Here is a 20,981-nt window from a genome sequence, read left to right on the forward strand (position 1 = left end):
TATTTTAATGTTGTTTCAGATGTATTTGTAGAGAATCAATTGTGGGTAAAATGCCACACACATTTTTACTAGTGCCTTTGAGATTTTCTAATCTCTCATTCCCGCCTTCATTTTACTTTTGATGAGTTCTGTCCTCCTGTCTTAATTAAAAATCACCCTTTTCCAAAATTGAACTTACTTACTAAATTTTGAGAGACAATACAGTTGAAAAACATTACCACTCGTCGCTGAAGTTCACACAGCTGAACGATGGAATTTGCACTATTTAACAATAGCTGGGAGGTGGAAGCAACCTAGATGCCCATTGACAGATGAATGGATAAAGATGTGGCACGTGTGAATACAGTGGAATATTACTCAGCCGTCAGAAGGAACACGTCTTAGTTCTAAGAGGTGGATGGACCCAGAGCAGGTGGATGAACACAGTGATGTGTGTCGGGAGGATGCAGACAAATGCAGTGTATCAGCACGTACGTGGGGATTCTGGAAACGGGGCACTGATGACCCTCCTGCAGGGTGGCTGTGGGCACGCAGACTCAGAGAGCAGACTGTGGACGCAGGGTGGGGTGAGGAGAGGGTGGGAGAGCTGAGGGGGTCGTGGTGAGACACACGCAGCCCCACGTGCAAAATTAGACAGCCAGCAGAAACCTGCTGCATGACGCAGGGAGCTCAGACCCAGTGGAAACCTGCTGGATGACGCAGGGAGCTCAGACCCGGTGCACTGCGACAACCTAGAGGGGTGGGGTGGGGTGGGAGGTGGGAGCGAGGTTCAAGAGGGAGGGGACGTATATATTCAGGCACCCACGGCTTATTCATGTTGATATATGGCAGAAACCAACACAATATTATAAACAATTATCCTCCAATTAAAAATAAATAAAATTTTAAAAGAATTATAAAATGGAATTTGCAAAGCTTACTGATGATTTTTCTAATACCAGATTATGATAGTTTACCAAATTTTCTTAGAATTTATTTATCTTTAGTAGCTTTTACCTTTGCTTGTTAGAAAATTTAAAATTTCTTGATCTTGGTTATTTTACATCAGGATAACCAATTTTTATCAAGTTATTTTTATTTAGTCATTTGCATGAATGGTTAAATATATTTTCAGATGTTTTTAAACAGGTATTCCTGCATATAGTACAAAATTCAAACAAGAGAAAGGGAACATGGGACTTCTCTGACAGTCCAGTTGTTCAGACTCTCTCACCCAATGCCGGAGAAGGCAGTGGCACCCCACTCCAGTACTCTTGCCTGTAAAATCCCATGGACGGAGGAGCCTGGTGGGGGTTCCCAAGTGCAGTCCCTGGTTGGGGAATTAACATCCTGCATGTCGTGGCCAGAAAGGAAAAGAAAAGGTGGGGAGAGCGTATGATGAACTCACCCTCCTTCCCAATGTTCAGTCCTCAGTCACTCAGCTGCCCTCCTCCAGCCATTTACTGCCGCTAGGTTCTCCCAGATCACTTGAGTGACTTTCTAAAGCAGCTTCTCAAGCGCTAAAATGTGCATATGAATCTTGTTAAAATATAGATTCTTATCAGGGGGTTTGCACTGAGGCGTGAGATTCTCCATTTCTCAGAAGCTCCCGAGGGAGGCTGCTAGCTTCAGTGGCAGCAAGTTTCTTTCTATCTGCCTCTGTGTTTATTTGTTTATTGGTCTTAAGAGAGCAAGATGTCCTCACACACAAACAGAACTCTCTGCTTCCTACCAGCACTTCAGCCCTAGGGGTCCAGCTTTGAGCTTTGCATTGTTACAGAGTTCTTTCCTAATCTTTGTCTGAAGCAATCATTTACACAGTATTTTAAAAATCCAATTGCAAACTGAAGGATGGAAGGTGGCAATATAACCATTTAAAGCACACTACTACGTGATGTGAAAATGGTAATGACTATGAGAATCCCTCTTTGCAAATCTTTCATCTGTTTTTTTTAAATAAGGTTAGAAGAAGTTCTCAGTTCCAAGCAACCTTCTACATTTTGGCAGAGGACTCACTGAGAACTTTAGCTTGCAGCCAGTACCATTCATCTAATGAGGATGTCATCATACTTGGAAATGATACAGTTAAGCTCCCTGAAAGCAATATGAAGTGCGAAGATCCTTTAAATATTTCAAAGTCATAGTCATTCATATTCTCTGTGCCTGGATGGTCTCTAGCGACATCCGGATCAATATCACAAGGGATAACGATGTTGTTTTGGTTGGGTCTGTATGTAAATGCAATTCAGAAAGCTTGGGGGGAACTCATAAAAGAAAATTGAAATCTCATGCGAGTTTCTTCCCTTCTGCAAGAAAATGAAGGCTTATAGGATTCACATTTGCCTGTCTATGTTGTCTGCAGAGTATGTTCATATGATACTTGTTAACATAACCCAAGATTTGTTTTTAAGAGAGAACCGATATCAGAGGTACTTTTCAGAAATAAAGATCTGGACCGTCCAAGTCTCAGTTTCTGTGTTTTGGGCAGGAACAACCACTGGGGACGAATTTCTCTTTGATCAGACAGTATCTATCAGTGTTTCCTGTGGTGTGACTGGCTCCAGGGTCTGCGTGTGGAGTGTTCTTAGACTTGGTGCTGAGCTGCTTGTCTTGAAGGACCTAGGGCTGTGAGGGGAGACAGATTTGGATTCTCTTGAGCATGTACCATTCTACCTCCAGTTGTGATTCCAGACCTAGGCCATGTAGAGGTGTACTAAATGGTACACACAGAGTTAGAGAAAAAAAGCCGCATCTCCTCCTGAAGTTTCCATTGAATTAAAGATTTGGCAGGTCAAATTATTAAAAGTTTTATTATGTTAAAACATGAAAACACTCAAGCATAAATACACAACACAGCAGAATGCAAAATTCTGATGGATTTTAAGTTAAACATGAGATTTCAATAGATAAAGGTCCATCTAGTCAAGGCTATGGTTTTTCCAGTGGTCATGTATGAATGTGAGAGTTGGACTAGAAAGAAAGCTGAGTGCCGAAGAATTGATGCTTTTGAACTGTGGTGCTGGAGAAGACTCTTGAGAGTCCCTTGGACTGCAAGGAGATCCAGTCAGTCCATCCTAAAGGAAGTCAGTCCTGAGTGTTCATTGGAAGGACTGATATTGAAGCTGAAGCTCCAAAACTTTGGCCACTTGATGCGAAGAGTTGACTCTTTGGGAAAGACCCTGATGCTGGGAAAGATTGAAGGCGGGAGGAGAAAGGGATGACAGAGGATGAGATGGTTGTGTGGCATCACCGACTCAATGAACATGAGTTTGGGTGAACTCCAGGAGTTGGTGATGGACAGGGAGGCCTGGTGTGTTGCAGTCCATGGGGTCACAAAGATTCGGACACGACTGAGCAACTGAACTGAACTGAAATTTCAAAACAATATCAAGATTAGGTCAGTGACTCCAGGCCCCTGGGAATACATACTTAGTGGCTTTGGCCAGTAGAAGGCTATTTCAATGGGAAAATTTTAGAAGTACTGTGATGTACACGAAGAGGTCAGAAACCAGATCATTTGAATGGTGACGACATTTCTTCGTCTCCTAAGGGCTCTGGAGTGAGCCTGCGCAGAATACTTGGGAGCCAAGAAAGTTGTTGCCCTGGTTTTGAAGTGCTGGCTTTCTGAAGGGGACGAGGAAGTGACATAAAGGTTGCTGAGAGATCCAGACTGGTTTAGGAGATGTCACCAGTGAACTTTTAATAAATGATCTCCGTAGAGAAAAATCTGTGACTCTGAGCTCTTTGCAGACTAGAGAGGCAAAAATGTTTTTCTAGAATTAATCCATTTCTACTGGAAGTAGAGAATAAGTCACTTCTTTATAGAAGGTATCCTTGGTAGTAAATATCACAGAGACTGGGCTTTAGTCCCTGCCTCAAACCTTGGAATGGACACCAAAGTTATCTAGGTCTCCGTGTTCTCATCTAGAAAATGGGCCAAGTATGAGGATGAAAGGCAGTGGATTAGTGTTTGCCTTCTTCTCTCCCATTTCCTTCTATATTCTTCCTTTCCAACCCCGTTCCCTGTGGACCTGGGAGTCTACAATGAATAGCATGCCTCCATTTAAATGGGAAGCTGGTGCCCTACACTAGGGAGTCGGGGGAATGACCTGGGTCTCCACCAGCCCTGAGAGCCCCTCTGATGATACATGAAAGCTTTTGGCTAAGGAGGCATTCAGGGAAATAGTCAGCTACCTACAACGTAAACACTTAGATCCTACTGTGTACTGGCACTCTACTGAATTTACACAGAAGGATGACCTAGGAAAAAACCCAAGAAAGCTGTGTGCCATTTAGATGCCTATCACACGTGCATAATTGATTCTTCAAAAGGTTAAACACCCTTGGCATATGTATGCTTAGTGATATGCCCGTGATAGGTTGATAATCATCCTGGCAGTGGCTTTGTTTTTCGTAATTCTAAGGTAAATGTCACACTTCTTCTTTGGAGATTCCAGGACTGGTATTCAGAAGAGCATCTGTTTCTCAGCAGATCACTGGGTAGGAGCTACTCTTTCCCAAACAGGACTACTCATGCCGCGAGTACACTGGGCTGTATGAAGCGCCGACTGCCACTGAATTCTCTCTGGAGTTGAAATGCAATTACATATTGAGAACAAGCGCTAAATATAACAGAAAAGGCCAAATACCTTTTTTTTTTTTTTTTTTTTTGCTTTGTATTTGAGGGGTATTTGCAAGGAGAATTAACTATCCTGAACACACCATAATCCTTAATTGAAATGCACAGATCAGGCAATTGGTTGAATCCTTTAGTGGCTTTTTTCAGAAGCTTATTGTAGCTCTGAAACATGGATTTTTTCTTGTGTTCATAAGCAATTGTAAAGATGCTAAGGAGATTAATAAAAGAAGCAAGTCACTAAAATTATATAGAATGAAATACCATAATACATGCCCTAAGAACTGGAAAAAACAGGCCATATGCTGCATGAGGCAACCATGTAACTAGGAGTGCTGCAGTTCACGGGGTCGCAAAGAGTCAGACACAACTGACCGACTGAATTGAACTGGGAATGATTATTACAAAAGTTCAAGTTGTAGTCTTCTTCTGGAAGGATGCAAATACAGTTTGATTGGTGCTCACAAGGGTTTTCACTAGATGAATGATCCATGGGTGTTTAGTGTTGTTTAAATCTTTTTTTAGATGTGTTATATTTCCCAACTTTTAAAAATGGAAAAGACAAAACAACAAAACGCAGTGAAGCAAAAGCAAAAATTCAGTCTTTTTAGACAAGCGATATAATACAGTAATCACAGTAAAAGTTGGTGGATCTCAGGTTGGCGGATGTATCTTCTTACTGTACTTCTACAAAATTTAAATACATGCTGTCTGCAAGACACAACTATAAAGTGCAAGTCCCTACAACGATCAAAAGTAGAAAGATGAGAAAAGGTTTACCTGATAAATACCAACAAAAGCAAGCTGTTGTGGCTGTTTAGGTCACAAGAAGGGCTTCCCAGGTGGTTCAGTGCAAAGAATCTGGCTGCCACACAGGAGACGCTGGTTTGATCCAAAAAGCCTGGTGGGCTACAGTCCACGGGGTCGCAAAGAGTCAGACACGACTTAACGAGTAAACAGCAACAGCAGCAGAAACCATGGGAGACCGGTGCTCAGGACAGGAGGGAACGTTGGTTATCTGTCTCCAGCTCCTTTCGCCGTTCCTCCTTTGAGCTGCTCGTCCAGGCATCTGCGCTGACCTCCCAGGACTTCTGATAATTATCCCCACCTACTTTTGTCATATTCCTAGCTAATCATTTTTAAAGCCCAGGATCTTCGCTTTCTCAACCCTCATAGTGCTTATCCGTGTACCGCTGATGTGGTGCTTATCATACTGTTTTAATGTTATTGATATTCATGCATTTCTTTCATTAAGCTGTAACATCCTGAAGCTAGAGACTATAACTTGAAGTGAAGTGAAGTCACTCAGTCGTGTCCAACTCTTTGAGACCCCGTGGACTCTATAGCCTACTACACTCCTCCCTCCATGGGATTTTCCAGGCAAGAGTACTGGAGTGGGTTGCCATTTCCTTCTCCAGAGGCTCTTCCTGACCCAGGGATCGAACCCAGGTCTCCCGCACTGTAGGCAGATGCTTTGCCATCTGAGCCACAGGGGAAGTCCATAAAGGCTGTAACTTGTTCATCTTCTAACCTCCATCAGCTCACCCTAGGACCTGCCATGTGGTAGAAGCTTGTCACCTGGTGTGTAGTAGAAAGTCAGCATGTCACTGGTCCACTGAAAAATGACTTCTGAAAAGCACATTGAAAGCTCTTTCAGGACATTTGAGTACTTTGCCAATGCAATGAATTTACATTTTCTAAGCAAGTTCTCAGCCAGAGTTGTAGAATGGAGGGAGAAAGAGATGCCAATGCTTAGAGTTACCGAGAACTGTGCAGAGTTGCTGAGACCAAGGCCGTCGCCTCAGCAAGAGGGCACCCCCGGGACCCAGCTGGGAGCTCCCGTGGGCGCATGGCTGATCTCCAAGGGCAGGGACAGCCTCTGTCAGTAAAATAGTTTTTTGCCTCTGCACCTCAAACAAAGTCCAGCACATAGGGCACCATCAACAGATGCTTCTGCAAAGTGTGAGAGACTTAAATAGTAGTCTTGGATAATTTAATTCACTGCTCTGGGCTCAAAGCATGTAGCCCTGAAGGGTTCCCAGTGTGATGTAAGCTCCCGTCCTCTGCACAGAGAGAGGGTGGCTGGGCAGGTGGAGGGGTCAGCCTGGCCCAGGCGGGATGAAGGCGTCAGCAAGTGGATTTGCACTCTGGGCTGAGGGCTGATTGGAGGACAGCTGAGGAGCATGGGTTCGGTTCTTCTGGCTACCGGGGGTCTATGTAAGCATGCAACAGGTGTTTTAACAAGATGGGAAAGCCTGTGGAGTGGATCTTCAGTGCTTGTGCTGCTGGCCACCCAGAAGTAGCTGGAATTCCTCTTTTCTCATGGCATACAACATGTGCTGTCTGCTGCAAACCTCTTTTAAACATCCTAGTTTTTGAATAAGCAATACATAAAACATACGGTATAAAATTCAAAGGAATATGACAAAAATAAGTGTTCTTATCACCTTTGCCCATAGTTACCCTCCCTAAAGACATCTACAGTTATCGTTTATCCCGCTTAGTTTTAGATAAACACAAACACTTCCTATTTCGGGGTACAGGTAAACATTTATGGGCTTCCCAGGTGGCTCAGTGTTAAAGAATCCAGCTGCCAGTGCAGGAGATGCTGGAGACATGGGTTTGATTGCTGGGTCGGGAAGATCCCTTGGAGCAGGAAATGCAGCCTTCTCCATTATTGATGCCTGGGAAAACCCCATGGACAGAGGAGCCTGGTGGGCCACAGTCCATGGGATTGCCAAGAGTCAGACACAACGAATCACACATGCATGCATAGATATGCATGATTCTATGGGCTTATATGTTTTCTGTCAAATAACGTATTATACCAAATCATGATTTTTTCATTTAACAACGTATGCTGTAGTTCTTTCCATTTTTCTCTTTCTTATCTTTAAAATCCCAGCCTCTAATATTGTCTGAGACACCGACAATGTTCAACTATAGTTTCATGAACCAAAGAATGAGTGATTTCATAATAGTCTCTAATTCATTCTGAACCTGAAATTCACCCACCAACACATTTTCTACATGCCTTATCTTAAACATCATCTCCAATATGCATCTTTTTGTCTGTAAACATCCCTCTGATTTAATCGCAAAGAATTTGAACCTTCCCTGCATATTGCCTTCTAGGCTCTCCTTCAGGAGTCATCTCTAAGTACTTAACGACTGTGTCCTGTGTCTTCTTGCTTGACTGTTCTTATTGGTTAATATAACAGCTATAAGCCGTGAATGACACTCTTTAAATTAATTTCTGGTGGAGTATAGTTGCTTTACAGTGCTGTGTTGGTTTCTGCTGTTCAGTGAAACCGATCAGATATACGTACATATCCGTCCCCTCTTTTCCGGATTCCCTTCCTGATGAGGTCACCACAGCCCCTGGGGAGGGCTCCCTGCGCTGCACAGTAGGGTCTCGTCAGCCATCCATTTTATCCACAGCAGTGTGTATATGTAGAGTGAGTGATCCTCTTAACAGTGGTTTATATTGAGTACTTATTTGTGCCAGACATTATACTAATATTTCTCCCACATCCCTAGAACACACCTGTAGAGTAAGCAACAGTATCACTCTCACAGCCCACCAGCCAGTGCTCCCCACCCGCCCGCCCAGCCCACCAGCAAGTGCCGCCCACCCGCCCGCCCAGTCCACCAGCCAGTGCCCCCCGCCCGCCCAGTCCACCAGCCAGTGCCCCCGCCCGCCCGCCCAGCCCACCAGCCAGTGCCCCCCACCCGCCCACCCAGCCCACCAGCCAGTGCCCCCCGCCCGCCCGCCCAGCCCACCAGCCAGTGCCCCCCGCCCGCCCGCCCAGCCCACCAGCCAGTGCCCCCCGCCCGCCCGCCCAGCCCACCAGCCAGTGCCCCCCGCCCGCCCGCCCAGCCCACCAGTCAGTGCCCCCCACCCGCCCGCCCAGTCCGCAGATCAGTGCCCCCCACCCGCCCGCCCAGTCCCCTGATCAGTGCTCCCCACCCTCCTGCCTCAGTGCTCCCTGCCCTCCCGCCCAGTCCACAGATCAGTGCCCCCCACCCGCCCGCCCAATCCCCTGATCAGTGCCCCCCACCCGCCCGCCCAATCCCCTGATCAGTGCCCCCCGCCCGCCCGCCCAGTCTGCAGATCAGTGCCCAGTTGCTCACAGCTGTAAACCTCTCCCTGCCTCACCCTTTATTGCCTCCCTTATTTCTTACTGCCCTGCCCATTTCCTTATCTCCTGTATTCACCAACAACGTAAAATACTGACACGCCTCATCCTTGTCTCAGAGTCTGCTTTTAGGGAAATCAAACCTAAGGACACTGAGGGTTAGAGTGTGAATAATCTGTTTATCGATTGGCAAACTCAAGCTGTCAACCAGAATCCATGCTCAGAAACACCAGCCCTTCCTGCCACCTGGATGGTAAATGCCACAAAGCAGGCTAAGAAATATTCTGTTCTTAACATGGTGGGTTTCAAACGCAAGCAGAAGTTGACGCTAGCATGTACTTCTGCAGGTCAGTGCTGGTTTATGTTCTGGGGTGTCTCCTTTCTACCCCAGCACATCAGGACACGCACTTTAGGCACCGGTAGCTAAATGTCTGTGTCACCCTCCCTTGCTGTGGCTCTCTCACGCGTGCCTCCCTGCTGACTGTGCTCTCCTTGGTGTCTGCAGATAGCAACTTCATCCTCGCCAACGCCCAGGTGGCCAAGGGCTTCCCCATCGTCTACTGCTCGGACGGCTTCTGTGAACTCGCTGGATTTGCCCGAACAGAAGTCATGCAGAAGAGCTGCAGCTGCAAGTTCTTATTTGGAGTTGAGACCAATGAACAACTGATGCTTCAGATAGAAAAGTCCTTGGAGGAAAAAACAGAATTCAAAGGAGAAATTATGTTCTATAAGAAGAATGGTGAGTCGACCTCCTTTGCTGGGGACTCCTTGGACAGTGGTGAAAGGTCACCTTCTTTCAACTGCTATTGGCTTGAATGCTTCATAACTCCCATTAAGGCTTAATGATCTTAGCAGCATAAACTACTTGAAAATTTAGAAAGTTTATAGTTATACAAAATCAACATATTAACTGAGTTAATATATATTAAAATAGGGTGTATTACTATTATGTTGTGGTCATGCTTAAGATATATATCAGATGTGATGATCATTAATATAGTAACAGGTGATCTTCTATCCAGAGCTAGTTTGCCATCTTAAAGAACACTTAAAGAATAGAGTCACTAGGGATGGAGATTCAAATGTCTGCTGGCATAAAAATTAGTTTAAAGGACATGAGTGTAGGTATTTTCTTTTCCAGTTTCCTGGCCACAAATCCTTTCTCACCATTCTTAAATTCTGGAGACAAGGTAAGAAACACACAGGGTCTCAGGGTGGGAGTAAACCTGCCTGGATTCAAAACTGCCACTGGGGAAATGCTAAGTATTTTTCGTGGGTGTGGCTTTGTGACTGTCTCCTAAATGGAAAAGTATCCAGGGATGGGTATGGCTTTTATTCCCTTCTGCGTGGGACTAGCTATCACCATCCTGTGGTAGGGGGGGTGAATACAGGAGGCGTCATATTGGAGAAAAGCCAAATCAAAACTGAGAGCAAACCATGTCTTCCCAGTTTCTGAAATTCTCTTTTTTTAATAGTCTTCCTTTGAGTAACATAGCCCCCTGAGTTTTATTTAGCTGGGCACACGACCTTCAAGCTAAAGAATATGTTCCCCAGCTTTCTCTGCAGTTAGCTTGGCATGTGACAGCGTTCCTGCCAATGACAGGAAAGAAGAATGACTTACATGCTATCTGAGCAAACTCCCTAAAAAATGAAATTGTTTGCCCTCTAGTTTCTCTTCTCCTTTCCTATGGTGTTGTTGACTGAATTATGTCTCTTTAACTTTCATATATCAAAGCCCTAATCCTGTAAAGCAATCATCAATCAATTAAAAAGAAATATAAGTTTTGAAAAAGCCCTAATCCCTAATGGGCTGTAGAGGTAGGGCCTTTAAAGGTATAATTAAGGTTAAGTGAGGTCGTAAGGATGGGGTCTTAGTCCAACATGACTGGTGTCCTTCTATGAGGAGGAAGAGATGTCAGGAATGTGTGTATGTAGAGGAAAAGTTGTGTGGAAACCCAGCCCTAAGGTAGCTGTCTACAAGCTAAGGGAGAGGCCTCACCTTGATCTGAGAAGTCCAGCCTCTGTCTGGAACTATGAGAAAATAAAGTTTCGTTGTTAAGTCACCCCGTTCGTTTGTGGTATTTTGTTATGACAACCCCAGTAGGCTCCTATGTAGGGGTTGGGATGCTCAGGCAAGGCTGGAAAGCCAGGTTTGATTGTCTGTCAAGGATGGCACCGTAGACAAACGCAGAGCAGCAGCAGGTAAGGCGGCTGTGTGTGGCCACAGGCCCACCTTTCCCGCCCTGGACAAAGGCAGATCGTTCCATCTGGTTTGAATCACTCTCTTAGGTCGTTTTTTACATTTAAATTGTACTCTAATTCAAGGTTTCTCAGCCTTGGCACCGTCAACATTTGGGGCCAGTAATTCTTTGTCGTGGGGTTTGTCCTGGGCATTGTGGACAATTAGCATCAGCTCAGGCCTCTTTATCACTTAGTGTTGAGGTCATTTTTAGGAGGAGATACTGGAACCTGAACATGGAACTTCATCCCCTTTTCAAGGTTATCCTTGGAGGACGTTCCTCGAGGGTGTGAATTTTGGATGCACAGTGGTCGTGAAGCATTGGCGAGCACTCCTCTGGGAGGAGTGGGACAGCCGATTCTCTGGCACCAGGAAGAAGGTTGAGGCCACTGTGTGCGTCTCAGTGTCAGTATATAAGGCCTGCATTGCAAATATGATAAAGCAGAAGCCTTCTAGCTCCCTCTAACTATACCACAATCCTTGGAGAGAGGGCCTGAGATAAAAGAAAGCAGAGGCCATCCCTGAGAATGCAGACTGGTAGAAAGTGATAAAAACTGCCATCCGGTGAACAAACGGAAAAGGAAAAGCTTCTTCTGAAATATCTGCTGACTGCAGACTTGTCTTTCTTAAGATAGGTGCCTTGTACTGGTCTCTGCAAATCCATTTATGTTTCTTCCTTTTTACACCTTCTCACAATATCCAAATGGGGCACCTCTGAGAAAGGTTTAGGCTGAGGAGGAGAAGGTGGCAAGGCCAAAAGACGGAGACCTTCGAGGCCAGATGGGTGGGAACATGGAGCTCAGGTGGGAGTGAGCCCCCAGCAGGGTTTCCTGAACCTGCTTTGTTTGTTATAAAAATACCCGCTGCTCTTGGACCTCTTTGGATGCAACAGTTTAAAGGACCAAGAAAGAATAAAGGTTTCACAAATTAAGGAATAATTAGGGAGGATAGCTAGTTTCACAGATAAACATAATACACAAATATTTCTTTGGCTAACATAGAGGCATATTTTATATGTTTATGTGCAGGAGTTAACGTTGCTCATTACTTGTCCTCCCTCTAAATTTCCTAGGTTCTACCTATGTACCAGAAATGGTGACACCAAGACATCTTCTCATAAAGCTGTCCCCTTTGGTTCTGCTGATATGCAGAAGGCATCCGCCGTGGCTGATCACATGTGTGGGTGTGCTAACCCGGGGAGACCATTTTGTCGATTTGATGTTATCCTCTCCTTGTTTCTTTAATATCAGAGATACTTATACGCGTGTGGTTCCCTCCTTTTCATACACACAGCATACTTTGCGCCCTGTTCTATTACTTGCAGAAGAATATCTTTTACAATGGTGGGTACCTTGCAGAACAACACATGCTGAGTGGCAGTCACCCGTTCTTCTCTACAGCATCACATCCTGTGGATCCACCATAGGACCGTGGAGTATTTCAGAGCAGCACATCGTACGCATCTGTCCTGGTCAGTCGCAGCACCACATCCTGTGGACCCACCACAGGACTGCGCAGTGTTACGTGGCGTGACGGCATACGCATCCGTCCCCCTCTCACAGTTGTCCGCCACGTGGATCCATGACAGGGTCACTTGGTCAATTCAGTAATCCCCTACCGGATATTTGTGTTCACTCTAGAGTGTGATCTCTTTTCTTTCTTCTTTTTCTCTCTCTGAAGGACTGCTGTTGTCGTTTGGAAAGTTTTGGGTTTTTTCCAAGTTATTTTTATATAAGATGTTTGCATTATACAGTCCCGCTTTCTTAAGTGTTTTCCTCATTTCCTGTCATAAGAGCGGTCATGTCAGCACCTCCAGGAGCCGCTTCCCCCTGCCCTTCTCCCGCTGGCTAACTGAAAGGGATGCACCATCAGATCCACTTGATCCTAAGCGTGCAGGATGCGCAGCACTCACGGCCTGCTTATCCTGCTGTCTGCGAGCCCCCCCCCCCCCCCCCCCGCCTCCCGCAGTTATATTCACATTGTCAGAGCGCTCAGTGCAACTGCCCTCGCTGCGTCGCGCCCATCTTTCTTCATCCAGCCTTAGTGCCACAGTGAAATGTGCTCACTGGTCACCGTAGCTTCTGTCCCACAGTTTCTCTGAGCATGTCTTGGTTATCAGAAGCTCATTCTCTGAGCCGTCTCAGGAAGAGCTCGTGGAAACTGTTTCCCTGAACTCTTGCACGTTAATAACAGTATGGCTGTGGTCATTAGGACTTGTAGACCAGTTTGCTGAAAATTAAATCACTTTACCATCTCAATTGTGTTTATTCTCACGGACTTGCATAGAGTATCGTTTTACTCTAAAACTGCTGCTTATTAAGTGAGTTGGGGTTTTGTCCTGGATGTTCGAGGAATCGTTTCATTATTTCATTTCATGTCCTGTCATTTCACGTCCTGTCATTTCATTTTGTTTCTTCATTTCATTTTAATCTAATAATTGTACTAGAATGCATCTTGGCATAGGCTAGGGTCGGCATACTTCTTCTGTGAAGAATCAGGGAGTAGGTATTATGCATATTATGAATTTTATAGTCCATACAGCCTGTGTTGCAAGCACCCATCTATGTCATCATAGTCTGAAAACAACCCTACAAAATACGTAAATGAATACATGTTACTGTCTTCCAATAAAGATTTTATTTACAAAAATATGAAGTGGGCTGGGTTTAGCCTGCATCCAGGTTACTGATACCTGGTGTAGAATTTCGGGGGTCAGATTCTTCCCTCTTGACGTGTGACATGCCCTGTAGTGTTTAAGTCCCTTTTACTTGGGAAACTTTTCTGGGGCTTTAGTCACCACTGATCTGTCTTCTTGCTTTGATTTTCCTCTCTGCGATCACTTATTACATGTGTGTTGGGTCCTTGCCTGCCCTCTGTACATGTTATTTTCTTTCTCTTTTTAATTTATTTTTTCTTCTTCATTGTTTTTACTTGTCCAGTACATTTTCTTTCCTTTCCTTTTGTGGTATATCTATTCTCACTGCATTTCTTCTCTTTAAGTCTTCAGTTATTTTCCTTTCATTTATATCCTCTCCTGAGCTCAGTTAGCTCATATAATTTCTATAATTTTTTTGCCTACTATCTTAGTTAGGGCTTCCGTCACAAACCACAAACTGGGTTTCTTAAACAACAGACATTTATTTTCTTACAATTCTAGAGGCTAGAAGCCGCGAATCAAGGTGTTGGATGGGTTGGTTTCTTCTGAAGCCTCTTTCCTTGGCTTAGAGATGGCTGTTTCCTCCTCTCTCTGTCTTCCCGCAGTCTTCCCTCTGTGTGTCTTTGTTCCGATCTCCTCTTCTTATAAGGACACCAGTCAGATTGGAGCCACCTTATGACTTCAATTCAAGTTAGCTGTGTCTTTACAGACCCCATCTCCAAATACAGTCATGTTTTGTGATAATGGGGATCGGGGCTTCAACATATGGATTTTGAAGGCATAGAATTCATCCTCTAGTAATTTTTTCCTGAGCTTTTCTGAATCAGTGTATGCTGTTCACGCTGTTGTTTCATGCATAGCGTACGCTGATTCAGTTATTTCCCTCAAACCTTTTACTTTTGAAAATTGCTCCTTTAAATTCCCTTTTACTTTTGAAATAGTTGCGCTCTGTGTGCCTATGGAATATTTTGGGATGCCTTGACTTTCTGTGGCAGTGAATGAAATGGCATCCCACTCCAGTCTTCTTGCCTGGAGAATTCCATGGACAGAGGAGCCTGGAGGGCTACGGTCCCTGAGGTCACAAAGAGTCAGACGGGCCTGAGCAACTCTCGCTCACTCACTCTGATTTTCTGCATCTGTGTTCAAAAAAGCTTCTCTTCACCTCTTCTTTCATCCTGCTGTGCTGTCATGCTTGAATAAGATGCGTGCTTCTCATCTTTAAGAATATTAGAAATAGAGGTGTGCGGGGAAAACACTCCTAAATCCACGGCTCCGTTGCCCCTCCCCCAGAGGTCCCGTGTCGACGCCTTCTGCATCTAGCTGCAATTTTTGCTACTTTCTGAGCCAGCTCTGCTTTCCTGGCCAGGCCTCTTACACAGTGTTATTTGAACCGTTTCCTTTCTTCACCTTGATGTTCCTGCTCTGACCAAGTAAAGCTCGGGTTCCAACAGTTTATCCTCAGTATATTAATAGTTCCATACCTTGGTGAATTCTGTACATCCCACAAAAATTTTCTGCTGAATTTTCTGAAAGCGCTGAATGCTCAGACAACTCCAACACCGTGCTATCTTTCTGTAACCCATTTTTACTCATCTTCAAACTGGGGCCTGGGAAGCTCTCTGCTGGTTTTAATTGTCTTCAGATCTGTGTGTGGAACCCTCTACTTCCAGAGGATTTCTGCTTTGGGGAGTAGATACCTGTTGACAGATTATGAGGTCCCATGCTCTAGAGCTATTATGCGCCTTCTTTTTCACCTTCTTTTTTCCTTCCTCATAAAGCTGCTCTTCCTGCAAGGGTCAAGCTTCTTGGCCGGTGTTGCCCATCATCCAGTATTCTCAGGTTTATGGGGACACACGGTCGTATATATATTTTGAGGATTTCTCAATTTACTATCTTAGTCACTTTAATTTTGTGAAAGGATTGGGGATATTTCAAAACCAATGTTTCCATTACCACTGCTGTATTTTAAAAAGTTTCTTTAGATAACATATAATTGCTCCGGGTATGTGAGCTCACTTTTTAAAAATCATCTCCTTCTCCTTTCTATCTCTCTAAATTTCTGTTTCCATGGTTGGAATGTGAGGAGCTTATCTGAACTCGAGGCATACTATAGAAAGGGTCCCCCTAACTCCTTGTAAATTCCCTGTTTCACACCTGGCCCATCTGTCTGATGCTCGCCTTTTAGTGTTTACAGCTGCAAATTATGGCTGGTGGTGAGCCCGACATGACTTCACCCTCCCTTTGCTCTTGAAACCACGGTAGATCACTCTCCGTTTTTGCCTCCTGTTTCATCATGCCGCAAATCAAGGCCTTCATTATTGCTCTCTACACTCAATATTGCTAGGCTTGGGAGGCTTACAGATACTTCAGGTGAGCCCTCCCGTCCTTCACACGTGGGAGCAAGTGGTGCCTCCGAGTACACATCCTTGAAACTGTCTTGTTTCCTCAACAGTAGGCATCAGGCACTCTCGTGTTGGGAGACAGATAGCCCGGCAACCAGCTTCTCTCAACAGTCCCAAAGAGAAAGCAAATGGTCTCTCTGCCTTCAGTGTTTACAAAAGCTATCAAAACACTATTGGACATAAGATTGCCTACAAGGATGTATTATACAACAAGGGGAATATAGCCAATATTTTGTAATAACTGTAAATGGAAAGTAACCTTCAAAATGCATTTAAAAACTAAAATAGTAAGAAAACTACACAAACACCCCTTCTCCCAGGCTCAAACTGTGGAAACTCACAGAGAGGAGATCATCTCTGCCTCTTCTGCTGTTGAGTCGCTTCAGTTGTGTCTGACTCTGTGCGACCCCATAGACGGCAGCCCACCAGGCTCCCCCGTCCCTGGGATTCTCCAGGCAAGAACACTGGAGTGGGGTGCCATTTCCTTCTCCAATGCATGAAAGTGGAAAGTGAAAGGGAAGTCGCTCAGTCATGTCCGATTCTGTGTGACCCCATAGACGGCAGCCCACCAGGCTCCCCCGTCCCTGGGATTCTCCAGGCAGGAACACTGGAGTGGGCTGCCATTTCCTTCTCCAAAGGAAGGAAGTTCTGCCTCTTCTACTTGCTCACAATCCCTTCAGCTGAGGATGGACCTGCTGGGATGTCATGTTGTCTTCACCTTCTTCCAGACTCTACCTTCTTGGCTCAGTGTTAATGGTGGGAAATCACGTCGTCTCTGTGTCATGGAGGATCACCATGTTTGAATCCACAAACCCGGCCTTAAGATGTGTGTCTTAGCAGATCTTCTCTGCAGGACGCTTGTCTTTCAGGCCCATTTTTATGTTAAGTAGACTCAACAGGAAGAGAAATGCTGCCAGAGAACAAAGATTTGAGACAAAAATCAAAATGATGCAGTTAATTTTGTAAAAATTTCATCCTGATATATTAGTTTGCTAAGGCTGTCATAGCAAAGTACCACAAAATGAGTGGCTTAAACAGGAGAAGTTGTCTAGGATTCTGAGTCCAAGGGGTCAGTTGGGGTGCTTTCTCCTGAGGACGAAGAGGAAGAACCTGTCCCACGCCTTCCCTTAGCTCCTGCTGGTTTTCTGGCCTGCGTCGGTGTTCTTCACCCTGTAGAAGCATCGCCCTGGCCTCTGCTCTCATCTCCCCACACTGTTCTCCCGGCGTGGGTGGCTGTGTCGATTTCCCCATGTTAACATGACATCAGTCTTACTGGATCAGTGCCCGTTCTAATGACTTCATCTTGTCGCCATAATAACGCTGTGTTCAAATAAGGTTACATTTTGAGATATTGTGGGTTAGTATTCTAACTTATTCTTTGGGGAGGGCAAAAGTCAGCCTATAACACGTGGTTATATTTACATTAAGCAGATTAGAATTTAAGCCGCTTGCCTAAGATTGTGAGTAAAGAAACTAGAATGTATAAAAATCCTCTAACTCAAAATTGGGGGTATTTTTGACATTTAATGGGCAGGAGTTACGGATGCTAGGCGTATTGTAATGTGTCGGACGGCCTTGCAATTGAAGAATTGCCCAGTGTTTGACTTGGCTTTCTCCTTCTTTCCCTTCTTTCTTGCTTCCTGGCTTCCTTCCTTCCCTCTTTCCTTCTTTTCTTCCCCGCTCCTTTCTTTCCTCCCTCCCTCTCTTTCTTCTCTACCTCCCTCCCTTCCTTCATTTTCTCTCTTTTTCTTTCTTTCTGAGTTTTATTGAGGTATAACTGGTAGACAAAACATTTCAAATGTTTCGTGTGTCTATCTTGATGGGTTTGGACATTTGCATTTACTTATGATATCATCACCACAATCAAGGTACTAAACATATCCATCACCTCTAAAAATTTCCTGTGTTCTTTTCTGATTTTTTTGTTATTTGTTTTGTTTTTTTTTTTGTGGCAAGAACACCTAACATGAGGTCTATCCTCTTAACATTATGCTAAATGAAGTAAGTCTATTATGGTCCCCTTATATGATGTATCTCAAGTAGTCAGACTTAAAGAAGCAGAGACTAGAATGGCCATCGGCAGGGGCTGAGAAGAGCGGTAATTGGAGAGTTGTTGCTCAATGGACGTAAAGTTTCAGTTACGCAAGAAGAGTAAATTGTAAGGGTCTGCTGTACAGCATGCTGCCTGCAGTTTATAATACAGGGCTGTGCACTGCGGGACCCTCTAGTGCCCCGCCGGGCTTCCAGGAAGCCAAACGACCTGAACTAGGACCTGAACACACAGTGTGTCTGTGGAAGGCTTTAATTTTCTATTGAATCTCTAAGAATAAAACCATAGTGTAATGAGAGAAGATTGAGTTTTATCTTGTTCTGAATTCACCGTTTCAGAAGACTGTCACTGACTCACAATGCTTGTCACAGATGCAGCACACCTGCGTGTGTTTTGTACTTGGAGTCATTGCATTCCCAGTGATTCCACGTATTGGTCCAACTTCTTGATGACATCTTCTGCTGTAGTCAGTCACACCTGCGCATTTTATGTTGAGGTGCCTATTATTTTATCAGAGACAGCTTCACTTTTATTTCTGTTATATTACTCTTAATAATACAGACTGTCACTTTTCTGAAAATAATGCGTATTGTCAGTAGGCAGGGTTTTTTTTTTTAATTTTAATTTTTCAGTTCTAAATAGAAAAGAGGGAAATGTAAGTGTTTGATACGGAAGGGAATCTTGAGCCTGACCGAGCTGTGGAAAGCTCTCTTCATTCACAGACTCATGGCACCATCAAGGTTTGTCATTCATTTCCATATACCTACTGAAGTGTTGCTTGCTAAGCATTTTTCTTTAAGTTGACTCTGTTATTTTTACTCAAGTTGCAAGCAAAAGAAAATGAAATCACTGTTCTCTATGGAAAATAGTGATCTCTAGCTCAAACGGAAGGTAATCATAAATAAATATACTTTATTTATATTTAAGTTCAATATATCATTGTTAAACATTTAACATTAATAAAAATGATACACAAAATCTAAGTAATAATTAATTCATTATATTCTGCCCCACAGTACACATGCTATTTTAATTTTTCTAATGAGACTTTGAAGTAAACATGAATTACATCACGTTTACAGATGGAGAGACTGTGAGGCAGGGAAATGACGTGGACGCAGAACCATACACTGTATGCTCACCTTGCTGCTGCCCCAGCAGTTCCCTGTTGCTCACTGTCTTCACTCACGGGTGCACTTCGCATTTCTCTAGTTGATTTTCACAAACCGTAGTAAAATGTCTGGAAAGATTAACGCCAAGAAGAGAAGAGTCCCAGACAGCAGCATAGGAAGATGCTGCCCTCACCTCCTTCTGTGGACACACCAGATTGCTAGCCACATGTGGATCATTTCCCTCTGAAAAAGATCTGAGAGCTGCATGAAACGTTAAAAGGGCCACACTGAGCTGGGTAGGAAATGTAGAGCCATGATCTCAGCAAGTCCCTACCCTGACATAGTGACTCACAGTAGGGAGGGACCTCGGGAATCCAGCGCTTCTCCCGGAGGAATGAAGGGTTAGGGCCCCACATCAGATGCCCTGGGCCCTGGGCATGCCACCAGAGAGATGAGATGCCCTGGGCCCTGGGGACGCCACCGGAGAGAGGAGACGCCCTGGGCCCTGGGACGCCACCGGAGAGATGAGACGCCCTGGGCCCTGGGGATGCCACCGGAGAGAGGAGACGCCCTGGGCCCTGGGCCCTGGGACGCCACCGGAGAGATGAGACGCGCTGGCCCCTGGGGACGCCACCAGAGAGATGAGCCCAAAATGCCCGGCTAAGAAAGCCGACTGAGGAAATGTCCAAGGGACCGAAAGTGCTGCAGCAAACTGAGGTTCCCTTTCTGAAGAGCTCACATACAGTCTCACACACCCCAAGACCCAGTGAAAAAACAGCAGTTTGCACAGCATCTAAGCTATGTGATGGGGACTCATCTGCTAACGTGAAAGCCTCTGCTGAAGAGCTGGGGGCAGGTGAGACTCTTCCTGGAGACAGAGGCTGACTGATGCCATCATTTCACTCTCCACCTGCCCCAGGAGCCCACCTCTTTCCACTTTATGAAGCACAGTCCTGCTGCCTTGCTGAAGTCAGAGAACTTGGGCAGTTGCAACACCAGTCTGCTTCCAGATGGGGTTAGCGAGCATGAACCATCAGTGCGTTCTCTCCCTCCCATCCTGAAGCCAGCAAGCCATTCTCCTGCTGCGTCGCTAAAACCCACAGGCGTGTGCAGTCCCGACATCCCCCCTGCCTTTCTGAGGCTGGCAAGTGTGCCCCACCCACGTGCCCTCCAGCTGCCCTGCTAAAGCCACTGTGTCCACACGGGGACACCCCCTAGTCCCCTGGCCCTGGTGGCCGGGGGGTGGAGTTACTGACTTCCATGGGACTGTAACAACTGGGAAGACTGTTTGCGGCAGCCACCACCCCAGGGAACTGCACACACATAACCCATCCTTCTGTGAAGAAAACACTTATTCGCTTGTCCTGGAGCTTTAGCTTGAGAGACGGGCTTCAGGTTCCCCCACACCTACGATCTAAGGAAGTGCTCCCAGGGAATTAAGCAGTGAGAGGTCAGCGTGTCACACTCCCGCAGCATCGGTGAGACCTTACAGAGAAGCATTGCACACTCGTCTGGGGCCCTGCCGTGTAACTTTCGCCCATGTGACGCCTCCAGGTGTGCTTTGGAGGCCGTAGAGATTACAGCTGTGGCCGCGCAAGTCCTGTGCACACGCGCATGCTTTAAAAGGTGCTGCTTGAGGCTTCGTTTCCTAATCAGCCTAAAACTGGGTGTAAGTGAGAGTCCTGCCTTTGGGACACTGACATGCCTTGGCATAATCTCCACAAAGGAGACATATCAAGGCTAAATTAGAGGAGTCAGACAATCACAG

General features: G+C 45.3%; 1 protein-coding gene across 1 annotated transcript in view; it reads left to right on the forward strand.

The window, feature by feature from the left end:
• KCNH8 (potassium voltage-gated channel subfamily H member 8) overlaps positions 1-20,981 on the forward strand; it is a 476,768-nt gene that overhangs the window by 164,901 nt on the left and 290,886 nt on the right. The window contains exon 2 of the mRNA XM_052642660.1: positions 9,260-9,493. Coding sequence (XP_052498620.1) covers positions 9,260-9,493 — 234 coding nt within the window. The remainder of the gene's footprint in view (positions 1-9,259; positions 9,494-20,981) is intronic.

Source organism: Budorcas taxicolor, chromosome 1 (genome assembly GCF_023091745.1).
Source record: "Budorcas taxicolor isolate Tak-1 chromosome 1, Takin1.1, whole genome shotgun sequence".
NCBI lineage: Eukaryota > Metazoa > Chordata > Mammalia > Artiodactyla > Bovidae > Budorcas > Budorcas taxicolor.